This window comes from Alosa alosa, chromosome 17 (assembly GCF_017589495.1).
Source record: "Alosa alosa isolate M-15738 ecotype Scorff River chromosome 17, AALO_Geno_1.1, whole genome shotgun sequence".
NCBI lineage: Eukaryota > Metazoa > Chordata > Actinopteri > Clupeiformes > Clupeidae > Alosa > Alosa alosa.
Genome location: NC_063205.1, coordinates 15,879,003 through 15,905,931, shown reverse-complemented (window position 1 = coordinate 15,905,931; position 26,929 = coordinate 15,879,003). Strand labels below are relative to the sequence as shown.

Sequence of the window (26,929 nt, the reverse complement as noted above, 5' to 3'; positions counted from 1 at the left end):
AATGTGGCATCCTTTACCCAGTAAACATTACCCAGTGCATATCCAGATATAGATATCCAGCATGAGTTTTTTCCCATTGAGATCTAATGTGTTTTCAAAGTGTTCCTTAAATTTTATTTGAGCAGTGTATTATAGTGCTATTTGTAAGAAACACGTTTTTATTAGCGTCTTATATCAACTGAAAATCTGAAAAATACCATACATCTCCATTAAGCGTGTGTGTGCGTATGTGAATGGGGAGGTAGGTTGTTTCCAGAAATGCATATAAAGTTGTTTTAAACGTTTTAACATGTCAATTTAGTTTTACAGTTTTTCTCAGTCGCTTTGCCGCATTTCTCAGATCAGAATTGAAATTCTCAAAACTGCTTGTTCAAACTCCATACTTGTGTACATCACTAAAACAGTTTCTCCCCATCTTGAACAAACTGCAATGCTTTAGTGCATCGATGCAACTGATTTTGTACAAATGCCTGCTGTTTTTTACATTTTCACTAATGTCATGTTGGTCAAAAAGTCTGGTTACAATAGTCCTAGCCTAGAAATCTAGACGCACCCTAGCGGCAGCAAATGTAATTTGCAGCCAGGGTAGTCTAGCAACTCCCCGTGGGCTTGCGTGCTGGAAAAATGAAACTTCTATCAGGCCAATCACATCGTTTATAGAGTCGGCGACGGTTCCGCTTGAATTTCCTGCTACTTGAAAACAAAGAAGATGGATGCTGCTGCTGGCGAACAGCGGTCTTTGAAATCGTGACTCGAGTTAAGCTTTTTTTAAATTGGCAAAAGTTTGATCAACTAGCTCCGCTGGTGGGAAAATGCATGGGACATGAGTTGTAGCGCTATACTATTGCGTGCAGAGGAAATGTGAAAGACAACCGTTTATCCCGCCCCTCGGATTGAGCAGTGCCTATGGTAAGTTCCCAGACCCTACATCTTGATGTGGGTCTGGCTCGTAAGGCTAGTATAGTCCTACCCCATGAAACAAATTGCCCTTATTTGATCGCTTGAGTAGTTACATGCAAAAGTGTTGAACAAGCGGTCATAACTAGTTGTCATAGTCTGTCTAGCATACAGCGGAGATAATAAGTATTGTACACGTCAACATTTTTTTCAGTAAGTACAATTCCAATTGTCCACAGGGACCCAGGTTCGACCTGCCTACAGTCATTTCCTGAGCCCATCCCATCTCTCTACCACTTACTTCCTGTCACTCTTCACTGTGCTATCCAAATAAAGGCAGTGACTGTTAATGTATGATGTGTAACACATTGCATATTACATTCATTATGTTTCCCAACTGAGCTTCTACAATACAGGTGGCTTGCTGGAATATTTGGAAATATGGAATTATGAAATGCTGATTTCCAGACCTGGACAAGTACGGACATTTGGGAGAAAGAGTGAAGTTTTGCTACACGGAATACCAACACAAAAAATTATATAATGCACAAAAATATGAAAGGTCAAAGGTGAAAATCCCAACAAAATGGACACGTTTCGATTGTCTTACGAGAAAAAAAAATATTCAGTTTGAAAAAAGTCTGGGGAAAGCTTGGATTTGTTTAAGTAGAAATTACAACAGCTCAGAAGAAAGCTTTTTTTCACATATATTTTAATGCAAAGTCTAAAAAAGATCAGTGCTTACAAAACTAAAACACCTTTTTTTTACAATGTGTTGGAAAAGATCTGTACAATGGTCAAGAAAACAGACCAATAATATCTTGCTACCGCATTAGCTCGTTACACATCCAAACAAAAACCAACAGCTTGACAGGGAGGCCTCCCTTTTTAACTAGATTACCTCCATGTCGTCTCCCTTCAATTGCTCTCGTAGTCGACCCCCTCTCATACCCACCACCCACCTGTCTGAGTTCATGCGGAGCTGGATGATCAATTTGTGACAAAAACACACAATTTGAGGCAAGATCATTCCTTGAGTCTGGTCGTCAAGGCCACTGCTCTGGTCGTCACAGCAGCCATGGTTGTCTTCACAGTAACAGTTCTGGTTGTCACGGTGACTTGCTCTGGTCATTGTGGCCACGGCTTTCACCACTGCCACCACCACCACAACCACCATCACCACCGTCTGGTCCGGCTCCATCACTGGTCCCTCTGCACACTTGACTGGATGATGTCCATGAAGGTGGTCTCTATCTGGTAGCAGAGCTGGACGTCCGGGTCACTTCCCCACGTCCTGTCGCCAGATCTCTTGGGCAGGACAGGTTTGGACAGGCCCAGCACGGACGCTGCATCCTGGGGTCTCTCTCTCAGATACTGCAGCCCTGGAGGACATTGACACAACAGTGTTAAACCCCAATCATAGAGCACTGTCTGCTTTTAACAGTGAATGAGCTGAAAATTAATGGATACCAATGACAACACACACACTAATGATGGCCTAGGGCCATTAAGAGACCACTGCAAACTTGAATATGGCCGTCAACTCATTCAAATGTCACTCAGCAACCGTAGGATGACATCAGCAAAATGTGCAATGGTCTCAATTTTTCCCAGAGCTGTATGACTGATCAAAGCAAAATGATCATAAAGTAAGACCGAGAGTGAAAGAAGAAATAAAATTGTCAGAATGACTCCGCTCTGTCTGGGGACAAACCAAGGGCAAGTGTCAAGGCCAACACCCTGTGTGTCTCATATTTCTCGGAAGCCAGTATGCTCAATTTGTGTTATAATTTGGTTGTTTTGTATTGTGTGTATGTTTATCCATGATTTTACGAAAGAGATTTTTGAAATATTGTCCATAGTGTCCATTTTATGTCAACAAGTCAGATCATAGAAGCCAGATTGTGTTAAAATGACAAGAAAATGACAATACTGATGATAATCAGTGATTCAAATCTAGTAATGGAAAAGAAAATATGCAGACGACTGAACAACACAGTAACAACACACACACGTGCGTGCGGCCGCAAACACACACACACACACACTCACTGGCAATGAGTGGATCGATGTCCCTCTCCTCAGTGGCGACGTCCGCAGCACACACCTGGCCCACCTGCACCAGCAGGGCGAAGACATCCTCGTAGAGTGGCGGAAAGGCCTGGCAGAAGGACGCCAGGCAGGGCAAAGTGGGCATGAAGAACGAGTGGCGCTTCTTACGAGTCAGCACTGGCCACCGCACACAAAACAAATAAACAAACAACACAGTTTGAGTATTAGAAGTATTAGAAGTAATTATTTTCGTTTAAAACAGGCAAATTCAATGCTTGTCAATGTGTTTACATTGCACACTTCAGCTGTTAAAGATGTTGCTCTATGGAGTACACATGAGGTCAAGACTACAGTTACACGACAGGAAGGGGGATTTCTCCACCGCCACTTTACAACATCATGCAGTTGAACAAGTTCATCAAGGTTAAAACGTTGGTGAGTTAGAATGAAACACAGTGGCTGCATTCAACTGAGACCAGTGTGTGTGTGTGTGTTTGTGTGTGTGTTTTGAGGGGGCACAGGAAACGGAAAGAGAGAAACATGTAACTAGACTTCTATATATACATTGCCTGCTAAAAGCAGTGTTTCAGTTCCTCTAAGAGAAGAGAAGAGGGCTAAGCTGAGTGGCTGCACCTGTGAGGAGAGTAGCCATGACGCTAACAGCCAGGCGAGCCACGCTCAGTGACTTGGGCAGGGCATACTGGGTGCACAGATGAGACAGCAGCTGGATGGCAAAGATCTGGGAGGGGGAGGGAAAATCACATTTATTTGATAAACCATCAATCAATCAATAAATACATTAACCAATCAAACACAAAAGTACATTTTCTGGACTTCCACTCCATGACCATGACCACAGCTGCAATACAAAAGCAAACCTATAACAAAATCTTTGCTTAACTGCTAATCAACTAGGGCTTAAAGGCCAGAGGTGGAAAGTAACGAAATACATTTACTCACGTTACTGTATTGAGTAGTTTTTGTGTGTATTTTGTATTTTTTTAAGTAGTTTATAAAATCGGTATTTTAAATTTTACTTGATTACATTTTGAGTGAAGTATTGTGCCGGCTACATCAAAAATCCCATCCGTTACTTGAGTAAAAAAAAAAAAAAGTTAAGACTGACGAAAACGGAAAGGGAGAGAAAAAAAATCGCGCCCTAAACCACTAGCCTAGTGATAATGATCAGCGTGTAGCCTACAACAGGACATGAATCAAGCTGAAGCCATGCAGTCTTTCTGAAAGTGATGGAGCTGGATCACGAGATGCATCAGATTAGCCTAACCTATGAAAGTGTATTTTCCGCTATTCCAATGGGTTGTCTCAGTTCGTTTTAGCACTAATGATTGCGGAGATATTTAAGCAAACACCATGGGATTTTCGTGTTTTGGCGTTTGTGCTCACCTTTCTTTGGAAAGAAGTTTATTAGCAGTTGTTGTTTCCCCTCATTTTGATGTCTCTCTTTTTCCTGTTTTGGCCTTTGTTTTAGTAACCTGACTTGGCTTTCTTGGAGAAAGACATTGCACCACCAACAAAACAATTAGCGGTCCACTACTAGCGATGCTCAACTAAATAAACAAAAGATAGACTACCTTATGAATCGTGCAGGCGGACTAAACCATTTAGCTCTTTAGCAAGGGAGAGTGAGAGTGACCTTACACAGTTTTCACTATGTTTTGTATACAAAATCCAGTCAGTCAACCTTTAAATTTCGTCTGACATTCATTTTGACATTTAATTTAGAAGTTAAAATATTCAGGTAAAATAAATATATGGTGGAAATAAGTATTGAGCGGCTTAATTTTTTTTTTTCAGTAACTAGCCTAAACTTCCAGTGAGTCTATTCAAAATTTTCACCACACATTATATTAACACACATATAAAAAAATCCAAACATAAGAGTTTTATGTATTAAAGTGGAATGACACAGGAAAAAAAGTATTTGTGCCTACTGAAATTTCTTCAATACTTTGTGGAAAAGCCTTTGTTTGTAAAGACAGCTTCAAGACATTTCCTATATGACAAAACTTAGTGATTTTGGCCCATTGTTCTAAACAGATTCCAGGGGTCCCTCTTGTGAATCCTGATCTTTAGTTACTTCCAGAACTATTTAATTGAATTGGCTGCCTTCAAGTCTTTCTGGAGCTTTCTCCCAGTGGTTCTTGGCTCTTGAATTGACTATCCTTCTGACTCCCTGGTCAGAAATATTGCGAGATCCTGTGCATGGCGGTTGATGATGCAGTGATGTTTCTTCCACTTGCAGATAATGGCTCCCATGCTGCTTACTGGAAGATTCTGATGTTTTGAAATGCATTTGTAACCAGTTTCATTGATATGTTTTGCAACAATAAGGTTGCAAAGGTCTTGGGAGCTTTTTTTGCTTTTATCCATCATGAAATGTTTCTTGTGTGACACCTTGGTAATGAAAACCTAGCCCATTAATATTTAGGCTACTAACCAAGCTTATATTAATTTGCACAGATAGAAAGGATAACTACTCTCTATACAGATTCCAGCTCGTTCCTTCCCTTTCCTTGCCTTAGTGCTTTTTTCTTTAGCGTGTTCAATACTTTCCCCTTTGTTATTCAACTTCATTACATGACTCTACTTATGGAGTTGTTTGGATTTTTTTTATGTGTGGATTACCTGAGTTATTACTAATGCCTGGTGAAAATGTTGTGCCCCTGTATTGGGGCCCTATACTCCCACTTTCCCCAGTACGACGGCGCTTTAATCTGCTGAACCTTCTGCTCGTTTCCAAATATAAAAAAAAAACTCTCTGCAACTCAATATTGGCCTGCCTGCCTCAGCTGCCTGTGAGGGGCTTTTCAGTTGTGCTGGATTACGGTTCACTGCAAAGCGACCCAAGGATGAGTGCAACTAACTTTGAAAATCAACTACTGCTCAAACTTAAAGGAGAACTCCAGCGGCCCTCGGCGGCCATATTGCAACACTTTTTGGGCATTTATCGTGCATCTATTTCAGCAGAAATGCGTGAGCGTAAGGCTTCACGACACCAATCTTGCTCCAGCAGCGAGATCACAACAGATGATTGGCACGATGTCTTCACAGCACACCACATGATTGGCTCAATGTATTTTACAACACACCACATGATTGGCTCAATGTCACATGTCGATGTTTTGCCGCGGAAGGGTTGTGATATGTGTAGACAACTGCCATATTGGCATTTGGCCCCATACATTACTATGACCCCATACATTACTATGGAGGATTTTTTGAGTGCTGTATCTCCTCATTAGAAAGTCTTTGGTAAAACTGGTTGTTCTGGTACCCCCAAAAAAAAAAAAAAAAAAGTAACTAAGTAACTTTTACTTAAAGTACATTTTAAATTAACTATTTTTTTTACTTTTACTTCAGTACATTTTCAGATCGGTATTTGAACTTGTACTTGAGTAATATTTCATAAAGGTATTGGTACTTTTACTTGAGTACAATATTTTCATACTTTTTCCACCTCTGTTAAAGGCATCCTTAACAGTTTTTTTACTTTAACATCATGTTTCCAAAATCATTTTGATGGCACATAACTACATAACATGACAAATGGCACTTCTGCCATTGCCTGAGCGGCCCTCCGTAGGCGATTACCGACCAACTTTCTAGTTTTGGGAAGGAAATGAGGAACATTGCCCAGCAACATTGCTCAAAAAGTTGCCCCATGTATCATCAGCTTAACAGTGTTAACTTCGCTATATACAGTTATTGGTGTTCATTTCTGCTTGCTGTTGGGATATTTTAGTGGAACCATACAAGTACCTCTTCCCAGACACAGGCACATGCACACACACACACACACACACACACACACATTAATGCACAACAAGTACATACAAACACACACAAAGACTCACACACATACACACACCTGTTTCTCCAGCTGAGGCTGGGCCAGCAGCTCGGGGATGAAGTCCAGGCAGATGTGAATGGAGGGAATTCCAGCTACTGTGAGTGGCAGAAGAGCCTGAGGGTAACCCTGGAGAGACAGAACAGAAACAGAGAGAGAGCGAGAGAGTTTGACAATGAGCACTGTGGATTTCTTTTTTTTTGCCACCGTACCCAGACCACATTTTGGTGACAGATCAAATGGTAAATGGGCCGCATTTATATATAAAAATATAAATTGTTCATTTATTCACACACTCTCACACAGCCTATCAACGAGTGTAAGCGTCTTGCGCTAGTCTACCTGGAAGTGCACCAGCTTGGCAATGTTGGGGTCAGCGATGAACATCTGATGCAGCAGGCAACAGATGAGACACTGCACCTCCCGCAAGTCGCTTAGCAACCCCCCTTCTTCCTCCTCCACCACCGCGCCCGCAGCGGCACCTGTTGGCTTCGCTTTGTCGCCCCGCATTCTATGGAGAAGGCTCTCGGCCCCGCCGCCTGCTACTTGCTCCTTCCCCGCAATGGGAAGACACACCTCCAGCAGGATCTGCACCGCGGCGCTGTCCTAGAGGTCAGGGGTTGGTAGGAGTTCAAAGGTCAAAACAGAGGAACAGGAAAAAGACTTCTGCAGATATCGATGGAAAAAATAACAAATAACTTTACCATAAGTAAAATATGATATAGTAACATTTCAGGAATTTGTAAAAACAGATTGTGGTGCTAAGTGTGCTTGTGAGAGTGCACATCTTTTCTTAGATATCTATCTATCTATCTATCTATCTATCTATCTATCTATCTATCTATCTATCTATCTATATATATATATATATATATATATATATATATATATATATATATATATATATATATATATATGTTTATATATGTTAATATATATTTTGTATTCTGTATTTTCACCCAAATGCAAGTGTGAAAGTCTAGTCTCTCACATGTGTGTATGTGTGTTAAGTTACTGGTTTTTATCAGACGCTTTTATTTCAAGGGACACGATGACAATGGTTACCCTGGAAATCCAGAGTTCTCGCGAGAGCACAATGGAATTGTCTCTGTGAGACACTCTGGCAAAGACCAATGATGCACGTTACTTTTTCCCCTTGCATTCCGGGGAACCAACTAAACTGATGAAGATAGCGCTGCAACGTTGGAGGACAGTACACATTGGTCGTAGTGTCGTAGCGTCGAAGTCCGAAATCATTCAGAGTAAACATGGTCTAGTGCAGTGGTTTTCAAAGTGGGGGCCGGGGCCGCTAGGGGGTGCCAGGGGGGCCTCAGCAAGTTGGAAGGAAAAATAAAAGCAACAAATAAATACATTTGAAAAATACAATGCCATTATAATAATTTGTCGCATATCTGAATATTATATTTTCCCTGATAATGACTGGGAATAATAGTAGAGTGATAGCTCTCATACAGCAGAAAGCCCCAAATGCAATTTTTACACACTGTATGCTCCATCGCGAAGTGCTTGTGGCTAATTATTAGGATTAGCTCAATGTATTTTTACATTTGCCGTAGTATTGTCGATGGGTTAAGTAACACATCAAGGGGGTCCTTGGCCAGAACCTAGGGGTATTTGGGGGGCCTTGTCGTGGAAAAGTTTGGGAACCCCTGGTCTAGTGTTATCCAATTGTGTGCAGTGAGATTTTTAAATGCATGCTTGTTGCCGCCATTACATTGCTCTTTGCCAGACCCTTAATCTTTCTAGATTATCAGGGTCTGGATTTTCCAGGCTAGACAATGGTGCGTTCAGGAATCAAACTTGGGCCGACTGTCAGGCTGCGACACTACTGCTGCTCCACCATGCATGTGTTTGTGTGTGTGTGTTTGGTTGTTTGTGTCTGTTCACAGACCTGTGCAGAGAGCAGGGCGTTCTTCAGCTCCTCGCGGGTGACCTCGGGTGTGTCCGGTTGGCCGCTCAGGCCCAGGTTGGAGATGGTCTGCGTCTGGCGCTCCATGTCGGCCATCTCTTTCAGGTGGGCGTTCAGGTAGGCCTTGGAGGCCAGCAGGTAGCCGTTCAACATGTGCAGGGTGATGTCCATGAGAGGAGGACACCTGAGAATAAACCAGAAGACTCATCATTATACACAGACACACATCATACCATTAACATAAGAAAAACACACACACACACACACACACACACACAATGTCAGCAAAATTCACATGAAAGCATTCAGACACATGGACAAACACACAAATGCACACACACACTGCTACTCTCACAGCTGTAGCGGCTTTCCTGCTACTTTAAATAGATTTGTTTACCATCATTTTGTATTTTGTTTTGTCTGGATGTCTAGAGTTCTATGCGAAATGCAATCTCCAATCAATCACATCATGCAGGCTACATACATGTTGAATGTTGAGGAGAAGCATACAGGAAGACAACAGGACAAATGTGGCTAACCCTGGGTGACTGTGTGACTATGCACCAGCATTCTGTCATGCTGTAGGCCCTGGGGTCACAGTCCAGCACTATGATAGAGTCAACACCTCCACACTTCCCTACACATCAAGAATGATATACAGCTCTGGGGAAAAAAATGAAGAGACCAATGCACATTTTGCTGATGTCATCCTACGGTTGCTGAGTGACATTCGAATGAGTTGACGGTCATACTCAAATTTGCAGTGGTCTCTTAATTTTGAATATGACCGTCAACTCATTCAAATGTCACTCAACTGTAGGATGAGAACAGAACAGAAACATTTACAGTGGTCTCTTAATTTTTTCCAGAGCTGTATATGCAATATATGTTAACTAAGGGGTTAAAATATATAGCCCATATACTAGTTAAGTATAACGAAAACTGGACAAATATGGCTAAGAAGTGACTATGGATCAGCGCTGTTTAGTATTCTAATACCTGAAGACCCTGGGGTCACAGCGCAGGACTATGATTGGGTCCACCATCAGGTCATTCTGGGTGTAGCGCGGCTTCCTCAGGAGCTTCACCGAAGGCTGCAGGGCGTTCACCGTCATCACCCACAGCCTGGGACACACACACACGGTTTGAGAATCAATTATTGTTACATTATACTTGCATAACAGAGTAAAATGATTGGGTTTTGACTCGTGTACACTGTAGCAATGTATAATAATAGTGTTAAAGGGAAACTTGGCAGGATTAGCTATATTTCCCCCTCTGCTGGAGAAGTTGTGCATTATACCATTTCAAATGGTGGAAAAAGGTAACAATAAAGCACATGGATTTGTTTACAAGCTAGCGAAACGGTTAACATAAGTTCGACAGAACAATGTGGATGTTACAAGGTAAGAAACGCGATTCAAAACGAGTTTCTTGTTTCTCACTTCTCTTTCCGGGACGGTAGTTGCAATGTTGCAAGGTTGGTTTTCCGCCTGGGGACGCTAGGGGCAGCGGGAAAAGTCACCATTTTCACCGGTACAGGTCATTTAACCATCCAAATGATTTCTAAACGGGTTTATTAAGTTGAAATAGTTGCCAAGTTCCCCTTTAACACTGTATGTGCTGTGCTGATTCACAGAGTGGGGGTGGCAGTCTGTGAGGAGGGAGATGAAGGCCTAACGTGTGGTTTAGACCTTTAAGTACACATAGTTTTGAAATATAGTAGAAACTAGAGGAAAAATGGAAGAGCTGGCAGGCAAAAAACAAAATGGAACCAGCACCCAGGCTCCACCGTGCCCCTCGGTTACACTTCACCCTCCTGCTGCTAACCTGCGAGGCATGACTGTGTTGAGCACCATCCACAGCTTGTTGAGCGTCTGCAGCACCTTGCGGGGGACGCCGTCGTCCAGGAGCAGCCCCATGCTGGCCGTCAGGGCCTCGGCGTAGGGGATCAGGTCGCTGGGCGACAGCAGGGCCAGGTGCTCCAGCATCTCCAGTAGTCGTGTCTGGCTAGATGGAAGCTTCTGGAACGCTTTGGGGGGTAATTGGTGGTGCATCATGACTCCATGCATTACATCTTATTATATATATATATATATATATATATATATATATATATATATATATATATATATATCTGTGTATCTGACCTCTTTAAGGAGATAATTAAATGGATATATTTTGCAATTCACCTATTCATCATGTGTACTAACATTCACATGGCAAATAACTGTTTAGGAGTTAGTGTGTGTGTGTCAGTTTTTCTAGGCATGTGTGTATATTTATTATAAAGCAGCTGTGTGCTTGTCTGTGTGTGTGTGTGTATGTGTGATTTCCTGTATGTGTGTCTGTATGTGTCTTCAAGCTCTTTCAGCTGTGTTTGTGTGTGTGTGTGTGTGTGTGTGTGTGTGTGTGTGTGTGTGTGTGTGTGTGTGTGTGTGTGTGTGTGTGTACACATGAGTGCGCATCCTCACCTTCCTGCAGCTGTGTGTGTGTGTACAGGCAGGTGGGACTGGTCAGCAGTATCCTGCGCAGCAGGGGCAGTGTGCCTGTCACCTCCTCCTCCTTCAGCCAGTCCTCCACCATGCACAGGTGAGGGTAGTTAGTGGCCAGCAGACGCAACAGGGCAGAGTGCAATCCTGAGGGAGAGAGAGAAAAGAGAGAGAGAGAGAGAGAGAGAGAGGGAGAGTGAGGTGGTAAGAGGGGGAATGGAAGGCGAAGGGGGAGAAAAACAAAAAGATGGGTAGATTGACAGAAATGAAGAGAGGAAGTAAAGAGATAAGTGAGTGGGGGCGGAGTAACAGGATAGCAGAGAGAGAGAGAGAGAGAGAGAGAGAGAGAGAGAGAGAGAGAGAGAGAGAGAGAGAGAGAGAGAGAGAGAGAGAGAGAGAGAGAGTGAGTGAGTGAGTGAGTGAGAGAGAGAGAGAGAGAAAGACAGAGAGAGAGAGAGAGAGACCTAGTTCCTTGCATCCCATCATTAACGCTGCCAAGGTGCCAATAGAAATGGGAAGGGCTACAGTCCAGCTTCTTACCCCCGAGCTCTTTCTGTAGTCCCTGGGCCTGGCCAATGAGGTATTTAATGGGGATCTGGTCCATCAGGGCTGCAGAGTAGGACTTTGGCTTCTTCTGCATTTGGGCTGAAAGCAGAGAGTTGGGGATGTATAGAAAGAAAGGAGAGAGAGCGAGAAAGAGAAAGAGAAAGTTAAGTGTCTTCAGGAAAAGTCTCAACAAACCAGGGCAGAGTTGGGACTGCTGCTGTGGAAACAATGTAAGTCAACAAACAAAGCACAGGCTGTTAATTAAGTCATGTTAATTACTACCTCATTAGAGGGGCAGAGGACTCCGAAGAGAGAACACTGTACTCACCCAGTGACTTGGTGTTAGCTAGCAGTGCCTCCTCGTAGGACAGGATGTAGTAGAGGATGAGGAGCTGGGCTGTGATACTGAAACAGGAACGCCCGCGCCCACCGTCCCCCTGAGAGAGAGAGAGAGAGAGAGAGAGAGAGAGAGAGAGAGAGAGAGAGAGAGAGAGAGGGAGGGAGAGAAGAGAAGAGGAGAGAGAGAAGAGAAGAGACAGAGAGACAGAGAGAGAGAGAGAGAGATCCGTGAGGAACAGTAATGTGCAAGAGGGACACAAAGGGATAAACACTGGATGTTTTGTTGATATAAATTGTTAGAAATCAAGGAAAGTTATGTGAGCATGCTTACTAACTAGCAGCCAACTTGAACTTCAGGTGGATTGGATATTGCAGGGTTATATAGGTACAAAGCACCAGATAATACACCTGAATACACCATGTTATGTGTTCAGTCAGCAGGACCCGACCTACCCCTGTCACTCCCTGAAAGACGTTGAGGATTTCCTGTTCCGTGACTGGCTGGTTGGTGGCCTCTGGGTTGGCCTTGGAGGCGGGTGTGAGAATGGAGTTGATGTAGACATCGATGAGTGGGAGGAGCTGGGTGTGCAGAGGGGTGGAGCTCTCACACAGCTGTCTGAAGATCCAGTCCTGAGGGATGACGATGACGATCACACACACGACACACACACACACACACTTGCTTTTTCTTACTATAGAATTTGCTGTCAATACAAAATACTATACAAAACTGATGTTTATGCAATCAAATGATTACATATAATGCTTAAGATAATTTAGATTGAATGAGATGATGCATCCACCAATAAGCTTTGGGATGAGCTGGTGACTGGTTCTACTTGCTGCCATCTTACCTTGATGGAGACCTTGTGTTTGGTGAAGGCTCGGCTCCTCAGCAGCTGGTAGATGCAGTGCACGGGCAGGAAGCCTGTGATGTTGGCACTCAGGTTGTTGGTGACGGGCACCCGGACTGCATGTGCAGTGACCACCTATGGCACACACATCCAAGTCTCTTTACAGCACAACTTATATCCTTACATGGTGCAGATGAGGATCATTTCAACCCAAACAATCAAACAACAATCAAAACACACAATGACAAAATCGCCGGCTTCAGGTGACAACATCGATAGGAAATACACCACACATGACCAAAATGGGAAGTTACTTCAGAACAGTATTTGGTTCGTGCAAGGTCTGTGCAATAGGATACCTGTTCAGTGAAGATCTCTTGGGTGAAAATGGTCTTCATCTTGCTCAGAGAGCTTGGTTTAATGGCAATCTATGGAGAAAGATGAGCATTTGATTCAGTAATAAGCATTGAGCAGGATTTCATTGCGGCATTCATTTTAGCCACAATTAATGGATCTTCAGTACATCAAACAGCCACATTGCTGCTACCTAAGAGTTTTGCTTAACATTAGGGCTGCCACTAACGACTTATTTTCTACTAATTAACCTACAGTTTTGTTGATTAGTTGATTTTAACCTAAACAATATATACACTATATATATATATATACACTATATATATATATATATATATACACACTAAACAACCAGGAAAAGACTGCTAATGTGGTACCCACATGGCAGGGAACAGTTCCCCCACAAATTCAAATTCACAATATCTTTTTATTCTTTTTAATTTAACCACTGCAACCTGTAGGGGCTGCAATGGCAACGTCTCATATCAAAAATAGGGATAGTGTGTATTTGCACTAGCGTTTTGTACTATTGAAGTGGTCAGGCTGTCTGCTGTCAGTGACTGCTCACCTTCATTCCCAAAGTAGAACACACCAGCTCAATGATGGCACTCAGTTGGTTGCTGTGGAAATACATGGCGACCAGTAACAGCATCTCCCCAAAGGAAGCAGACACTCCAGCAGCACTGAGGAGGAGGGATGGAAGGACAAGTGGAAAGAGAGAGAGAGAGAAAGAAAGAAAGCAAGAAAGAAAGATTTCTGTTTACTGGAGAACAGAATGAGACACTTCTGAAAAAAATATTCCATTTAAAGACTAGATTCTGGAGAGTTTACTTCAGCAATACAACTTCACAAACATTGTAAAAAATGTTCAAAGCTTCACACTGTCTCACCTTTCAAAATACTCCTCCTCTTTGATCATCCAGCTGAGCCACATGACCATCAGCTGCTCTTGCTCTGGGGTGCTGCAGAGAGGGCACAACAGGAGACTCAGGAGGACACACAAACCCACCAGCTCTCACAGGCACCACCACACACAGCCACCAGAGGGCACAATACTTGACTCAGACCAGATAGGATATAGCAGTGGTTCTCAACCCTGCTCCTGGGGCTCAGCTGATACCGACAGTCCATCCATCACACATCTTTCACAGCAAGCAAAACCAGGTGTGTTCAACTGATTACAAAGTACCAACGGTGAGTTTGGCCAGGAGCACTGGACACAAGACAGGTGGGGAAAATGCGGAGGGACGGAGGTGTTAGGGTGGAGGAGGGAGTAGGACTCCCTACCGGAGTTAGGGAAATCAACTCCCACACACTCCAGGGGGGGCAATGAAGAACGTGGTATGTGAAGTTTGAAGCCAGAGGTGTGTTAAAATTTGGCAAATCTTCTACCACTAATCTTGATTCTTTCAACCGTCTTCGGTACATTTCTGTGAGGTTTGTGCGAGTGGGGTGTTGATGTGCGAGTGGGGTGTTGATGTGCGTGGTTGAGTGTGCTGTACCTGACCAGCGTGGGGAAGGCCAGCAGCTTACAGAAGGCCAGAGAGACGAAGCGCACGCCGGCGGGGGTGGCCGGAGGACGACTGGTCATCAGCTGCAGCAGCTGCTCAGCCTCCTCGTCTGTGGGCCTGAGGGGTGGAAAACACACACACACACACACACACACACACACACACACACACACATTAAAAGACTGAGTAAGAAACAGTAAAGCCAGTAAAACTGTCTTCATTATCCACCTTGTAATCACATTCAGAGTGCTTGCTATTTTCATTGTTACGTATTATGTTGTTACATGTTTTATATCTGTAAAAAGAACCTTTAAGAGTCACATTTATCAACTAACAGGTTGTTTGAGTAGTTGGGAAAAATAAAAATGGGTGTTAGTCACTTTTCAATTCAGTTGATGTCATGATCCAGTTTGTATACACATTCAGAGTATTCAGATGTTTTAAATATTATGTTGTTTTTGTATGTGTGTGTCGCTTTGGACAAAGGCATCTGCAAAATCCCATAACCATAACAGCTACAGTAACAGTTCCTTCGTTGATCAAATAAAGGCATGGGTTGAGGCTCTACCAGTGGAGAGAGCCGATGGGTGGCGCTTGGCCTCTCACCTGAGCCCAGCGATGCCCATGAGGGCGCAGTAGAGGCGCAGCAGAGCGCTGGCCTTCACCACGTGCTCTTCCCTCAGGCCCGAGTAGCCCCCAGCGCCCCCTCCGCCGCCCTCGCTGTCGTTGGGCACGTGGGTGCTACGTGAGCGCGGCAGGATGGCCACCAGCTCCAGCAGGAGCTGCCGACGCATCTGCCATAGCACCGAGCTGCTCTCACGCTTCCTCTGGAGGATGAGAGGGAAAGAGAGAGAGAGAGAGAGAGAGAGAGAGAGAGAGAGATGGTAAGAGGGGGAATGGAAGGCGAAGGGGGAGAAAAACAAAAAGATGGGTAGATTGACAGAAATGAAGAGAGGAAGTAAAGAGATAAGTGAGTGGGGGCGGAGTAACAGGATAGCAGACAAAAGCAGGAAGGAGAGACAAAAAGAAAGTACACAAGATAATGGGAAGACAGCAGAAGAGAGCGAGAGAGAGAGGGAGGGAGGGAGGGAGAGAGAGGGAAAAAAGAGGGGGAGTGAGGTTGGACCATGAGAACATGGGAATGCATTAAAACTTCTGTTACTCAAAATGTGCGCAATAAAATCTCCTCTGTGTTTGTCTTCTGTGGACTGTTTATTACTCAGCCTCATTGTGTGTGTGTGTGTGTGTGTGTGTGTGTGTATCTGTATGGCGTTACCTGCTGGCCGTTGCGGATGAACAGGCCGAACCAGGTGCGCACTTTGCTGTTGGTACCCAGTAGGAGTCCGCTGACGAAGGACACCAGAGGGCTGACCGCCTCGTCGCTTGAGTCAGGCTTATAGTCCAGAGTCAGAGCCACGCCCAGGCCAGGCAGGTGACACTCCTCCACCTGAGAGAGCACAGCTTGTGTTTACACTTAGGGAAACCAGAACATTATCATCAACTTGTACCATATGATTATGTAGCAAGTCATAACAATAATTTCCTTCAGACAATGATTTTGCCATTTTCCATTCAATACTTACTAGCCTTTTTAAAAAAATCATTTTCAGTTAAACGTGGCAATGAAAATGTATGTTTTTTCTCTGCTTTTTCTAGACTGTCAAGAGTATTCACCTTTTTAGGCTGTTAGCTAGTTGTTTTTGTCATTTGTATGGTTTAATATGAATGAGGCAAGCCAAAAATGTCAGTGGTGCTGTTTGGTTGTGTGAGCTCACCACCATGGCGCGGATGTTGAGGGCCTGGGTGGGGTTCATTTGACAGAGCTGCCGCAGAGCCTCGGTCCGCCGGCGGCCCCCGACACTCTCCTCGTCCTGCCGCTCGCCACTCTTAATCAGACCCCGGCACACTGCAGTTACACACAGAAACACAGGAAAATTGGGAAAAACATTCATCCTCTGAATAGAAAAAATAAGTAACAAAAGTAGGTCTTTTTTTTATGTGATCAACATTTACTTTTAGCATTTTTTGCCTAGATAATTTTGGGTTTGGCCTTGTTGAGGCGTACAATTGTGCACTTAAAAGAGGTGATACAGTGATGGGCAGTTAAAAGCGGGTCTTTCGATCTTTAAACACATTAAGAACAGTCCTTTAACCTATAAAATATTAATCATACAATTTAACAATTTTAACTATTTTAAAAAGGTAGATTGCATCGGGAAAAGCTAAAACGACAAAACGTACCTTCATTGAAGCTGTCGGGGACATTGGCAACAAGCAGACAGAGAAACCACTCTCCATTACGAACATGAAGCAGCGCTTCAGCCACATCAACAATGGGCAACAAGGATGGCAGCTCTGTCAAGGACACAAACATAACCAGAGAAGAACTTGTAAGAAGGGTATCACTTGCGCTCAAGCCTTTTCGATGCTCACAGTCCAGGACCAAAAGGTCAGAGAAACTGGCTGGGCTACTTCGAAGAGACTAAACCCAAGGGTGACCGGAGCACTCAAGAGAACTTTTAAACTTGTTTTATTATGGTGCACAATCAACTGATGTTTCGACGCACTGCGTCCTCAGAGTAAAAAAGAAAAACAACCAGAGAAGAATCAATGAACAAAATAATATGACTGAATAATGGGCAAGATATTTCGTCTACATCCACGGTCATTGCTAGCCTTGGCGAGCCAGACCCACATTAAAATGTAGGGTCTGGGCACTCACCATTCGCAGTGCTCAGTCCGAGGGGCGGGATAATCACTTGTCTTTCAAATTCCCTCTGCATGCAATAGGGCCTTAATGGGATATTTGTTTTCAAGTAGCAGGGAATTCAAGCCAAACCGTTGCAACTCTGCCATCAATCATTATGTTAAGCCCACCAAACGACTCTATACACGATTTCAATGGCCTGATTAAGTTTCGATTTCTGGAGCTCACAAGCCAACGGAGAGTTGCTAGACTAGCACTGGCAGCAAATGTAATTTGCTGCCGCTAGGGGCGCGTCTAGATTTCTAGGCTAGGTCATTGCTGGATTCTGGGTTAGAGTCAAGGTTTCAATTTACAAGTTCAAGGATAAACCTGTTTTACATGCTACAGAGTGCTATTCTACCCGAACAGAAGGCCTCAATCACTAAACAGAAATGAGGTGTGTGTACCTGCTTGAAGAATACAGAGGACGTCTGCAAGTTCCTCCAGGTACACAGAACTCTCAAACAGCTCTGACGACTTCATAAAAAACTCCCCATTCGAGTCAGCCACCTGCAAAATGTGATACACAGAGGTGTGAGAGAACATTACCCTTTGCTATAAAAACCTATTTCGAGTTCCAATACTTTTCGATCAGTCTTTCTTGAGTGCTTATGCACAGACCTGTACAATGACATGCAAAACAGACACACAGATGCACAGGACAATGATACTGTTCTGCAAACACATTTTTACACATTAATAGTGATTTGGGGCAGCAGTAGCTCTGGAGGTGGAGGAGTAATTCAGCACCAGGAAAAGGCGCAACATAAATGCAGTTCATTTACCATTTTTAACACATTGCAAACTGTAGCACTTTTCTTCACCTTGTTCATGATGACCAGCAGCTCGCTGAGGGCGAGCCTGAGCCTGTGCAGAGGGTCACTGTGCTCAAAGTCCAGCGTGAGTCCGCGCTGAAGCTGGGACACCAGCATACTCTCCCCATTAGAACCACCTGCCTTGTGTCTGTGAGAAAGAAGTGGTGATGCTAGAGGTACAGTAACTTCCTGTTTATTAGCCACATGGTGTATTTAGCCGACAAAGCCATATTAATACCATAAGAACTGCCCCCTGTATTAATCTTATAGCTGAAGAAATTTTGCAAAATCAATGTATAAGCCGCGGCTAATGGTTGGGAAATTACGGTAGCAGGGTGGTTTTCCAGACAGTGCCTGTAAGGATTACTGTATGTGTGTATCAACATGTTTCCCAGACATGAACTAAGCCTGGTCCTCGATGAGATCTTCAATGATCACCGCTGAAAGGGGGATTTTAATCTAGGACGAGGTTTACTGGCTCTTATGTCAACAAAGACCTTGGTGTTTAGGTAGAAAACTTCAATATCATCTAAAATCTCTCTGTGGGCGGCAACAAAGGCTAAGGGCAGGTGCGTTACAACTCAGCGATCTGGGTGTTACCTGAGCTGCTGTTCCTTCCTGGCGTCCTGCTCTAGAGCATGGAAGTCTACTGAGAGCAGAGCCACAATGGAGTTCACTGCTTCCACACCGGACAGCAGCCTGAGGATCAGTTTCTTGTCCTGGGCCCAGGTTTTACTCTGGTCAGCTGGGGCGCAGAGGGCCATCCGCACCAGGCAGGGGAGAAGCAGCCTCAGCTCCGGGTCACTGAGGGCAGCCAGCCGAGCCACATCCACCTTCTGCATGGCCTCGAAGGCATACGGGCTGACAAACTGCAAGCCCGCACTGTCGGACATCTTGTGTCAGCCCTCCTGAACTTGGTTGCACTGGAAGGCAGAAAAGTTTGATAAGAACAGCAAAGATCAGCAACTGACAGTCAAGATCTAGCACTTCAAACACTGACAAGTGACACTACAGCAGAGTTACTTCCAAGAACAGGATCATAATGTGTTACCAGCCATTCCAATAGGTTAATAGTGCATGTGACATACATTACAAAGATTATCATGCCTAAGAACTAAAGATGGATTCTGACAGCTGGCAACAACGTAATATGAATCAAAATGCACACATCGGGCCATTCACAAGCCAAGGCCATGACAGCTGTTCCTTTCAGTCCTTCCCTCGAAACAAGATTTGAGTTCTATCAGACCACACAACCATGGTTAACAATTCAGGCACAAGTGTACTAAGTTTACCATAGGGTAACAAGGTAACGTTAGCTAACTATGCTAGCCAAGATGCTCTTCTGACTTTTATATTCAGGATACACTGTTACTATGTAAATAGCTGTTTACACCGCGTTGTTTAGAGTTAGTTGTTGGTCCACCTTTCAAGTAAAATTACGGCTTCGTAAACAGAGGTTGTATACGGAAAACGGTGCAAGACATAAGGATTTCGATTTCAATGGTGGCTAGTCGTATGTGTTAGCTTATTAGCACAGCTGTTTAGCTAGGTAGTTCTAGACAGTTTAGTAGTATTCAGCTATTTTTGTACAGGGGTACTTCCAGCAAAGTTGTTAAGTTATTTGGGAGTACTAAGGGTATGTCTTACCTGTTTATTTCAGCTACTTCTTGCTATCTGAATAAACTACGTGCTACGGTGTTGTTGCTTATATTAGCAGCCAATGCTGCCAGACGCTAATAACTCACATAGGCGGCGGAAAGCGAAGACAGTGCAGCATGTGTCTGAGAAACCAAACGTGATTGGCTGGGGGACCTACCGCTTGTCTTTCCGACTTGAACAAAAGAACAGTACAGAATGAATGAACCAGGACAGGAAACCACTACATGGGGCAAGGAGCCAGTCTTAAAACTTCTAAACGCAGTTTGCTTCAATTTGCTTTGTTTTAAAAATCCTGATTAGTGCGACAAAGATTGCAACAGTCACAGTCAGGAATAACCTCTTATAATAACTCTACCTGCACTTTTGAATTTATGCTGATGCAAGTACTTCATAATATTTAAATATATTTATACAATAATAAAAACACAAAAATAAACAAATACGCTCATACAAATGACACAATTATAATAGGCCAAGGAGCATATGTGACCATGAAAATAACCATGGTGCATACTTACCTGATCTTTTATCGTTTCCAGTTCAACACAGGACAAGATATGTAACTCTTCTGTACAAGACCAATATATTCAAGAAAATCCCAACACCTAAATGTCTCAGCAACATTTTTATTAGTCCATATAAAATTAATTAAGACTTCTAATACAGCGGCACCATTGCCATACTGTTCTCTCAGCTGCAGAGCAGCAAAGATAGTAGTGCATTCAGCACCTCGACATCCAGGAAGGCACACAGAGGCAACTACAGTATCTAATGTAATTACTTCTCATGTTATAAACTGACGAACAGTGCTACATTTAGTTAGAATGTTAGGAATGTTTTAGACAGCCAGGGTAACCACACAAGGGGTGGTGGTTAAATGCATTAAGGTTTCACCACTTGCACTCCAAGTAGTTCAACATAATTTCACAAACAAACAAGTATGTTTTTTTCCTTGTCATCTTTCCAGCAATCTTTTGCCTGGCAAGGTCCTCCGTACCAGAGCTGTATGGGAATGCCACATGTGTTGAGTAGGCCAGGGAAAGAGGTAGATCACAGGCTTCACTGTTTGAGCACAGGCAACTCATTGGGTTTGAAGAAGGCTTGAGACATTCCCATGGCATAAATGTAAACCTTTGAGTCCACCGAAATGTTTCCCTTCTTTATAACCTCTAAGAGTAGAAGACATATAAAAATATTGTTTATTATTAAAACATAAAAAAAAGATAAATTAATTTTTTATTGAAGACTGTGATGGGATAAAACTCACCATCGATTTTCTTTTGAAATTCATCAAGAGGAAGAAGGATAACTTCAACAAACTCTACACAAAATAATGTCAGTTAAGATTGTGTTTTTAACATGATCATAAATTATTTGTGAAATTGTACAAATAAAAAAAATAATAATAATAAAAATAAAAAAAATTAATTAAAAAAAAACTTACCCCCTTCACCTGAAAGACAACAAACCAGAATATGTTACAGATCGCAAACATTGCATGTTCATGTATTAAGTTCCAAGATGAAAAATCCTTCATATATTGGACTTCCAACAGATCTTTCTCTGTACTTCTCTTTCTCTGAAACATTTAAAAGTGCAATCTGCAATTCTAATTCAATACACATTTCTCAAATCCAGCAAATTGTTCTTCACAGTCCTCTAGCTGTCCATTAAGTGGGCTAAAGAACGGAGTTTGAACAGAATCCAGGCCCTGTAAATAGGAAGTGGCTTGGATTGAGCGATAAACAGCTCAGCAAATTAACATAGCGGTTCAGGCAGAGAGGGTTGAAGCAGAGCGTTTAGTAATCAGGGATCTTTCGTTCAGGAGAACAGAATGAAGGGGTGTAATTTGATTAGCTGTTGAGCTAAAATAACAACAACCATTTGCAAAACCAAAACAATTCACAGAGTACAGTACGTACTGTACTTGGAATCACAGGTGAGAGAGAGAGAGAGAAGAAGAGAGGGGGGGCAAGAGAGAGAAAGAAAGAAAGAAAGAAAGAAAGAAAGAAAGAAAGAAATAGGGAGCAAATCTAAGAATGAAGTAGTCTTACCTAATTGTTGGGTAGGGTTGACGTTTTCCACATCATCCCCATTGATGTTCACCATGACAATCTGAGTTGTGCAATTGGAAAGCCCAGGGTCCAAACATGTGACTGGAAAAAGGAGAGCAGGCAGGACAAGCATTTAGCTTTGTGCAGTACACCAGCATGTGAAGATACTGGCATTTCCCATGACTATGCATGGGATGCTGCATGATAAGAGACAGCTTTCTGCCTTACCTGGAGTGACTCCCACCACTTCTCCCTTGTAACCCGTTTCCTCCTTCAGTTCCCTCAAAGCAGCGATCTCTGCAGTTTCGTCATTATCTATGAGACCTAGAGTGCAAAAAAGTGCAAGTTACAAATCTATCTCAACACCACCCTATTTGATCACTGCTGCAAGTATGGTCATGATGTGAACTGTAAAACTGTAAGTAAAGTACAACTATGGACCAAATACAGCAGGCTGACTATTCGGAAATGTCACAACAAACATCCCAGGGAATTATGAAAGGGGTGATTCACTTGAAAGCTAATGGTTTTGACTGATTGATGGACGGACCTGCAGGAAACTCAAGTGTATGACATCCCATTGGTGGACGGAACTGTTTCACCATGACAACACAGTCTTTATGGAGGGTTCTTTTCAGAATTGCAATGATTCCAACACCTTGGTGCACACAAAAACAAAATATTTGAATAGTGTACTACATCAACCAAATACTGTGTACTAGCCTATATGAATATAGCCTAATGCACACACACAACAGTACACATAGTGATAAACGAAACAAAACAAAAAGGATATTCTACAGACATCATACATACCATCTGCATCTGTGTTGGAAGGTCTTGTTGTTCTCTTTGCAGTCTCCCATGTCCTTTAAAAACACAGAGGGAGAGTAGATCATTCCAGGTTAAACATGCTTGCAATCTGATCCATAATTCCATGTTGACACCTAGGCTAAATGGCATTTCCAATAAATGACTACCTGATTTTATCAGCAGGATCCACATACGTAGTTCGTTCAAGCTTTACCCATTTTCCAGTTGCTAGCACCTTGGGAATGTATGGTAAAATGAGTGCAACATACACAGGTATTGAGTAATCATTTGCAGTTAGATCCACTGTGCTATGACGATCGCATAATTATTTTTAGCTGGCCTTGCTCTCACACTGGAAACACCCGTTACTAGACAGTATTTGGCAAGTGCGTCAGTGTGGTTTCATCTAAAATCATTGTTATTCGATGCATGACTCAAATTTAGCACAATCACGAGTAACAAATCAGTCATCTGTCTTGTAACTATACTGCTGGTGAACTGCAATTAATCAAGGCCTACCTCCTCCTTGACTACGTGCGGTTCCGTTTTGGGGCAGCTCATCCTCCCACCAACGACTGCGGATTCTTGTCAATGGACTCCTGACTCCAAAGCAACAGCGCTAATTCCATGCGCACAATAAAAAATGATTAAACTACCTAATAAGCCACATGTCGCCGTAGTTACGGGTCGAAGCCCTACTGAAAGGCTGCATTCATTCGTGCAACGATGGTGGTCAAAGCATAACATTACCAACAAAATGCCATAGTAAAGTCAGTGTCAACTAACTAACAATCATTGAATTGCCATTCAATTCTCTAAACTTTCTCCTTTCCAGTACGTGCTCAACTACGTTTCCTTTGAAAACACGTTTTTAAAGTGCCGATTTCTAATGCAACCTGTAGAAATAATCAAATGCTCTGTGTGCATCATGAAACATTAAGCCATACTTGAAGAAGAGGATCGATTTTATCTGTAATACTCACATGTCAAACAATCAATCTGATCACAAGTTCTCACTTGGCGTTAACAAACGTTCCAAACCGCGCCCACACGCGTGCACTTTCCAAATATCACCCTCTACAAACAAATCAACATAGAATAAATTAGCCTCTTTCTCAAAGGTTTATACAAAGATCCATTATATATTTAAAAAGAATCACAAGAGACCTAATTTGATAACCCAAAATGGTCTAGCATAAATAGCAACGCAATGGTTACTTTTACAAAAGGAAAAATGTCTGTGGGCACATTTTCTTGTGTGCAGGTTTCCAGTCGAACATCGTTCTAAAACTCATTTCCGGGACCATTCCGTAGTATTTTACGATAAAAGTCTTTTTTTTTTTTAAAGACCATAATAAAAGCCGTATTCCTTGACTACTGGGCCTATTCTCTTCACGTTCCTCATGCTGCTCAGTTGTAGGCAAGTCCACACTTCGGTTAAGTCGGTTAACTAGCCTACATTCTTCTTTGTTTAATGACTGGATGGATGGTGTACACTTCAGCAGAAATGTATATTTGGAGCCCAACATTAATTTTCTAATGCAAAAATGCATAGCCTAATAAAATACAGGGATCCCAATTGCTTAATATTACAATGAATTGAAAGAATGAATGAATGGACACTTTATAGTTCTACAGAGAATGTGTAGGCCTAATAAGTGAACTTCCTGAATTGCTAAATTGGAACCTTTGATGCAGTTAGGACCTGCACACAGGCCTAGCCAATGGGTTATGTTCCGCTTCTGAATGTAGGCTAAAGTCAGAGGTTAAATAGGCTTATCAAATTGCCAGGTGAGGGAACGTCTGGTCTGTTGAAGCAGCACATTTGTGCGAAGTCCAAGCTGAGCTAACAACATGCATACACTAGATGGAGACACTCAAATCTCAAGCAAAAGAGAGAGATTGTTTACTTGAATACTTGTGAATTCATGAGGTCCATAGCACTGCAGGACTGATTTTCCAGAGGAAGGATTAATATTCCACATATTTTTGTATTTCAAATTCAATCAGACACCTATTATACATCTTACATTGTATGTGAATAGTGGCGGTGAACTTATTGCAACAAAACCTTGCAATCTCTGAAACATCAGCACTAGACACTAACGCTTGGCTAGCATTTAAAATGTCATATTTGGCTGCATTCTGGTTATGTTTATAGATATACAGATATACAGATCTTTACAGGGTAATAATTACAGATGTTGCAGGGTACAATGTTTAGGGGGCTACACAAATGAACTGAAAGCTTCACTTTCCTTTATAAAGCTATGTAATACATTAAACTACAGCAATGTGCCCAATTGGTATAAAATTGTATTTAGGCTGAAATTAATTTAACATCTTCATTCATTCAATTAGAGAGAGCATGATATCAATTATAGTTGAAATAAGTGAAATAGGCTGAGGTGAGCTGACTCTAATTGTTGTTTGACCCAAACTGTGCCTTAAGCGAACACAATAACTGTCGGTCAGGTACTTAATGCTGGCATTTATCTTTGTATACTTGTTGCCCTTGTAGGCCTATAATAACAATTATAATTAGTCAAACTGCATATGATTGTACATTAGCAGAATAGAATAGTGTGTGATTAAATATAGGCTGTGTATGTAACTGTTGGTTACAGGTACAGGGACACCAGCATACAGATAAGCTTTCACAGTGCATTGTGTTTGATAAAAAATAATAGTCTCTGTCTATATTTAGTTCTCTGTTCAGGTTTAATGAGTTGGTAAATTGCTAATATTTCACTCAAGCAGGCTACACAGTCTATACTGTAAACGGGCACCTGTATACTGAGGACATCATCCAACAGGTGCTGCTTTTTTATTCCATGGAATAAGCCTCCTTCGGTTTCCTTCGGTGCAACCACCTGGACAGGTCTGATGAATTATCTTGGTAAGTTGTATGGACATTTGAATGCAAATGTTTGAACTATTTACCTTTGCACCTTTATCTACTCTGCACCTTTAATAAAAAGGTATTTTACCAAAGCACATTCAAGAGAAAGCTAATGCAAAGCAATGCCTACCTTGTTCTTTAGTTTTGCTTTATGTGCAATCTATACAAAACAACTTCTCTTGTAACACTATCTTGGTCTGTTATTCTTTCACCTGAGAGTAATTGCTGCTTTCATTTCGGGTGAGATGAACACAGTTAGGCAACACAGGGTAACCTTGTTTACATTCAGTATCAATGCAATGTACAAAACTTGACACTGTGTAATGATGGAAGGCATTTCTCAGGAACAGGGATAATTAACACTCAGCAGAAGGCCAGAGATGATATATAGTGCGTAGCATGGCCATGTGCTAACACCTGCCCAGGGAACTATCAGAGGAATGTGTGGCCAGGCACTGAGCTATGGCACTGTGTGTGTGTGTGTGTGTGTGTGTGTGTGTATGAATGTGAATGTCATGTCCCGAAGGGACTGAACTATGCATGTGTGTGGCTTATGGCATGTGATCTCTCTTTCTATCTGTGTGTGCTGAGTGTGTGTGTGTGTATGTGTGTGTGTGTGTGTGTGTGTGTGTGTGTGAGTGCTCGCTCGCCCTTGTCTAGCACTGGGACTGGCGAGCACCATGAAGGTATTAATCAGACCCAGACTGGGGCTGTGGGTTTAATTGGCTCAGACTGTGCGCTAATGAAATCTGTCTGGGAGATCCCTAATGGGGGACCCAGGGTAGAGGGATGGGGGACATGCCCTTGTCTGAACAACTTTCACTCCTGAGAAATGGCTCTACATCTCTGTACTGTGTGTGTGTGTGAGTGTGGTGGAGGGTAGGTAGGTACCTGTCTTATTACAGTTATTATGTTCCTGTCAAAATCTCAATTTTTATATATACAGTAAGTCTTGGTCTCATAAGTTCCTGTGATACTTAGTGCCTGCTGCTCATCAAAGGAAAATACATGACTTCTGTAATTGCAGATGTGTGTGTGTGTATGTGTGTGTGTGTGTGTGTGTGTGTGTGTGTGTGTGTGTGTGTGTGTGTGTG

The 26,929-nt window shown here is 42.6% G+C and overlaps 2 protein-coding genes across 3 annotated transcripts; both read right to left on the bottom strand.

The window, feature by feature from the left end:
- Positions 1 to 1,602: 1,602 nt before the first annotated feature.
- Positions 1,603 to 20,300, bottom strand: ints2 (integrator complex subunit 2). Of its 2 annotated transcripts, none has more exons than XM_048268001.1 (25): positions 20,224 to 20,300; positions 19,005 to 19,327; positions 18,414 to 18,552; positions 17,997 to 18,099; positions 17,085 to 17,198; positions 16,619 to 16,749; positions 16,120 to 16,290; positions 15,450 to 15,670; positions 14,835 to 14,960; positions 14,223 to 14,294; positions 13,901 to 14,015; positions 13,338 to 13,406; positions 12,979 to 13,113; positions 12,578 to 12,754; positions 12,114 to 12,222; positions 11,780 to 11,884; positions 11,222 to 11,386; positions 10,578 to 10,779; positions 9,747 to 9,872; positions 8,730 to 8,931; positions 7,160 to 7,423; positions 6,839 to 6,946; positions 3,583 to 3,688; positions 2,950 to 3,126; positions 1,603 to 2,279 (listed from the first exon to the last, which is right to left on the bottom strand). In XM_048268001.1, exons 2-25 carry the CDS (start codon positions 19,295 to 19,297, stop codon positions 2,098 to 2,100), a joined length of 3,612 nt encoding a protein of 1,203 aa, XP_048123958.1. In that variant the 5' UTR covers positions 19,298 to 19,327; positions 20,224 to 20,300; the 3' UTR covers positions 1,603 to 2,097. The 2 variants fall into 2 exon arrangements, with proteins under 2 accessions (XP_048123958.1, XP_048123957.1); XM_048268000.1 differs by lacking the exon at positions 20,224 to 20,300 and adding an exon at positions 20,055 to 20,210.
- A 378-nt stretch (positions 20,301 to 20,678) lies between these two features.
- Positions 20,679 to 24,176, bottom strand: nudt5 (nudix (nucleoside diphosphate linked moiety X)-type motif 5). Its single transcript, XM_048268019.1, has 11 exons — positions 24,101 to 24,176; positions 23,917 to 24,010; positions 23,453 to 23,552; positions 23,101 to 23,168; positions 22,937 to 22,989; positions 22,671 to 22,778; positions 22,349 to 22,444; positions 22,121 to 22,222; positions 21,511 to 21,519; positions 21,334 to 21,387; positions 20,679 to 21,235 (listed from the first exon to the last, which is right to left on the bottom strand). Exons 3-11 carry the CDS (start codon positions 23,492 to 23,494, stop codon positions 21,126 to 21,128), a joined length of 642 nt encoding a protein of 213 aa, XP_048123976.1. The 5' UTR covers positions 23,495 to 23,552; positions 23,917 to 24,010; positions 24,101 to 24,176; the 3' UTR covers positions 20,679 to 21,125.
- Between the last annotated feature and the right edge of the window lie 2,753 nt (positions 24,177 to 26,929).

What these genes read in the sequence shown, in the direction of transcription:
- ints2 (XM_048268001.1), bottom strand. Translation starts at nt 19,297, where the DNA reads ATGTCCGACAGTGCGGGCTTGCAGTTTGTCAGCCCGTATGCCTTCGAG. An exon ending in GTTCTACTTTGGGAATGAAG is followed by an intron (nt 13,407 to 13,900) that starts GTGAGCAGTCAC and finishes CTTTCTCCATAG; the next exon opens with ATTGCCATTAAACCAAGCTC. An exon ending in ACGCCCTGCTCTCTGCACAG is followed by an intron (nt 7,424 to 8,729) that starts GTCTGTGAACAG and finishes CCTGACCTCTAG; the next exon opens with GACAGCGCCGCGGTGCAGAT.
- nudt5 (XM_048268019.1), bottom strand. Translation starts at nt 23,494, where the DNA reads ATGAGCTGCCCCAAAACGGAACCGCACGTAGTCAAGGAGGAG. An exon ending in CGCACGTAGTCAAGGAGGAG is followed by an intron (nt 23,169 to 23,452) that starts GTAGGCCTTGAT and finishes TACATTCCCAAG; the next exon opens with GTGCTAGCAACTGGAAAATG. An exon ending in AGTGGTGGGAGTCACTCCAG is followed by an intron (nt 22,223 to 22,348) that starts GTAAGGCAGAAA and finishes TCCTTTTTCCAG; the next exon opens with TCACATGTTTGGACCCTGGG.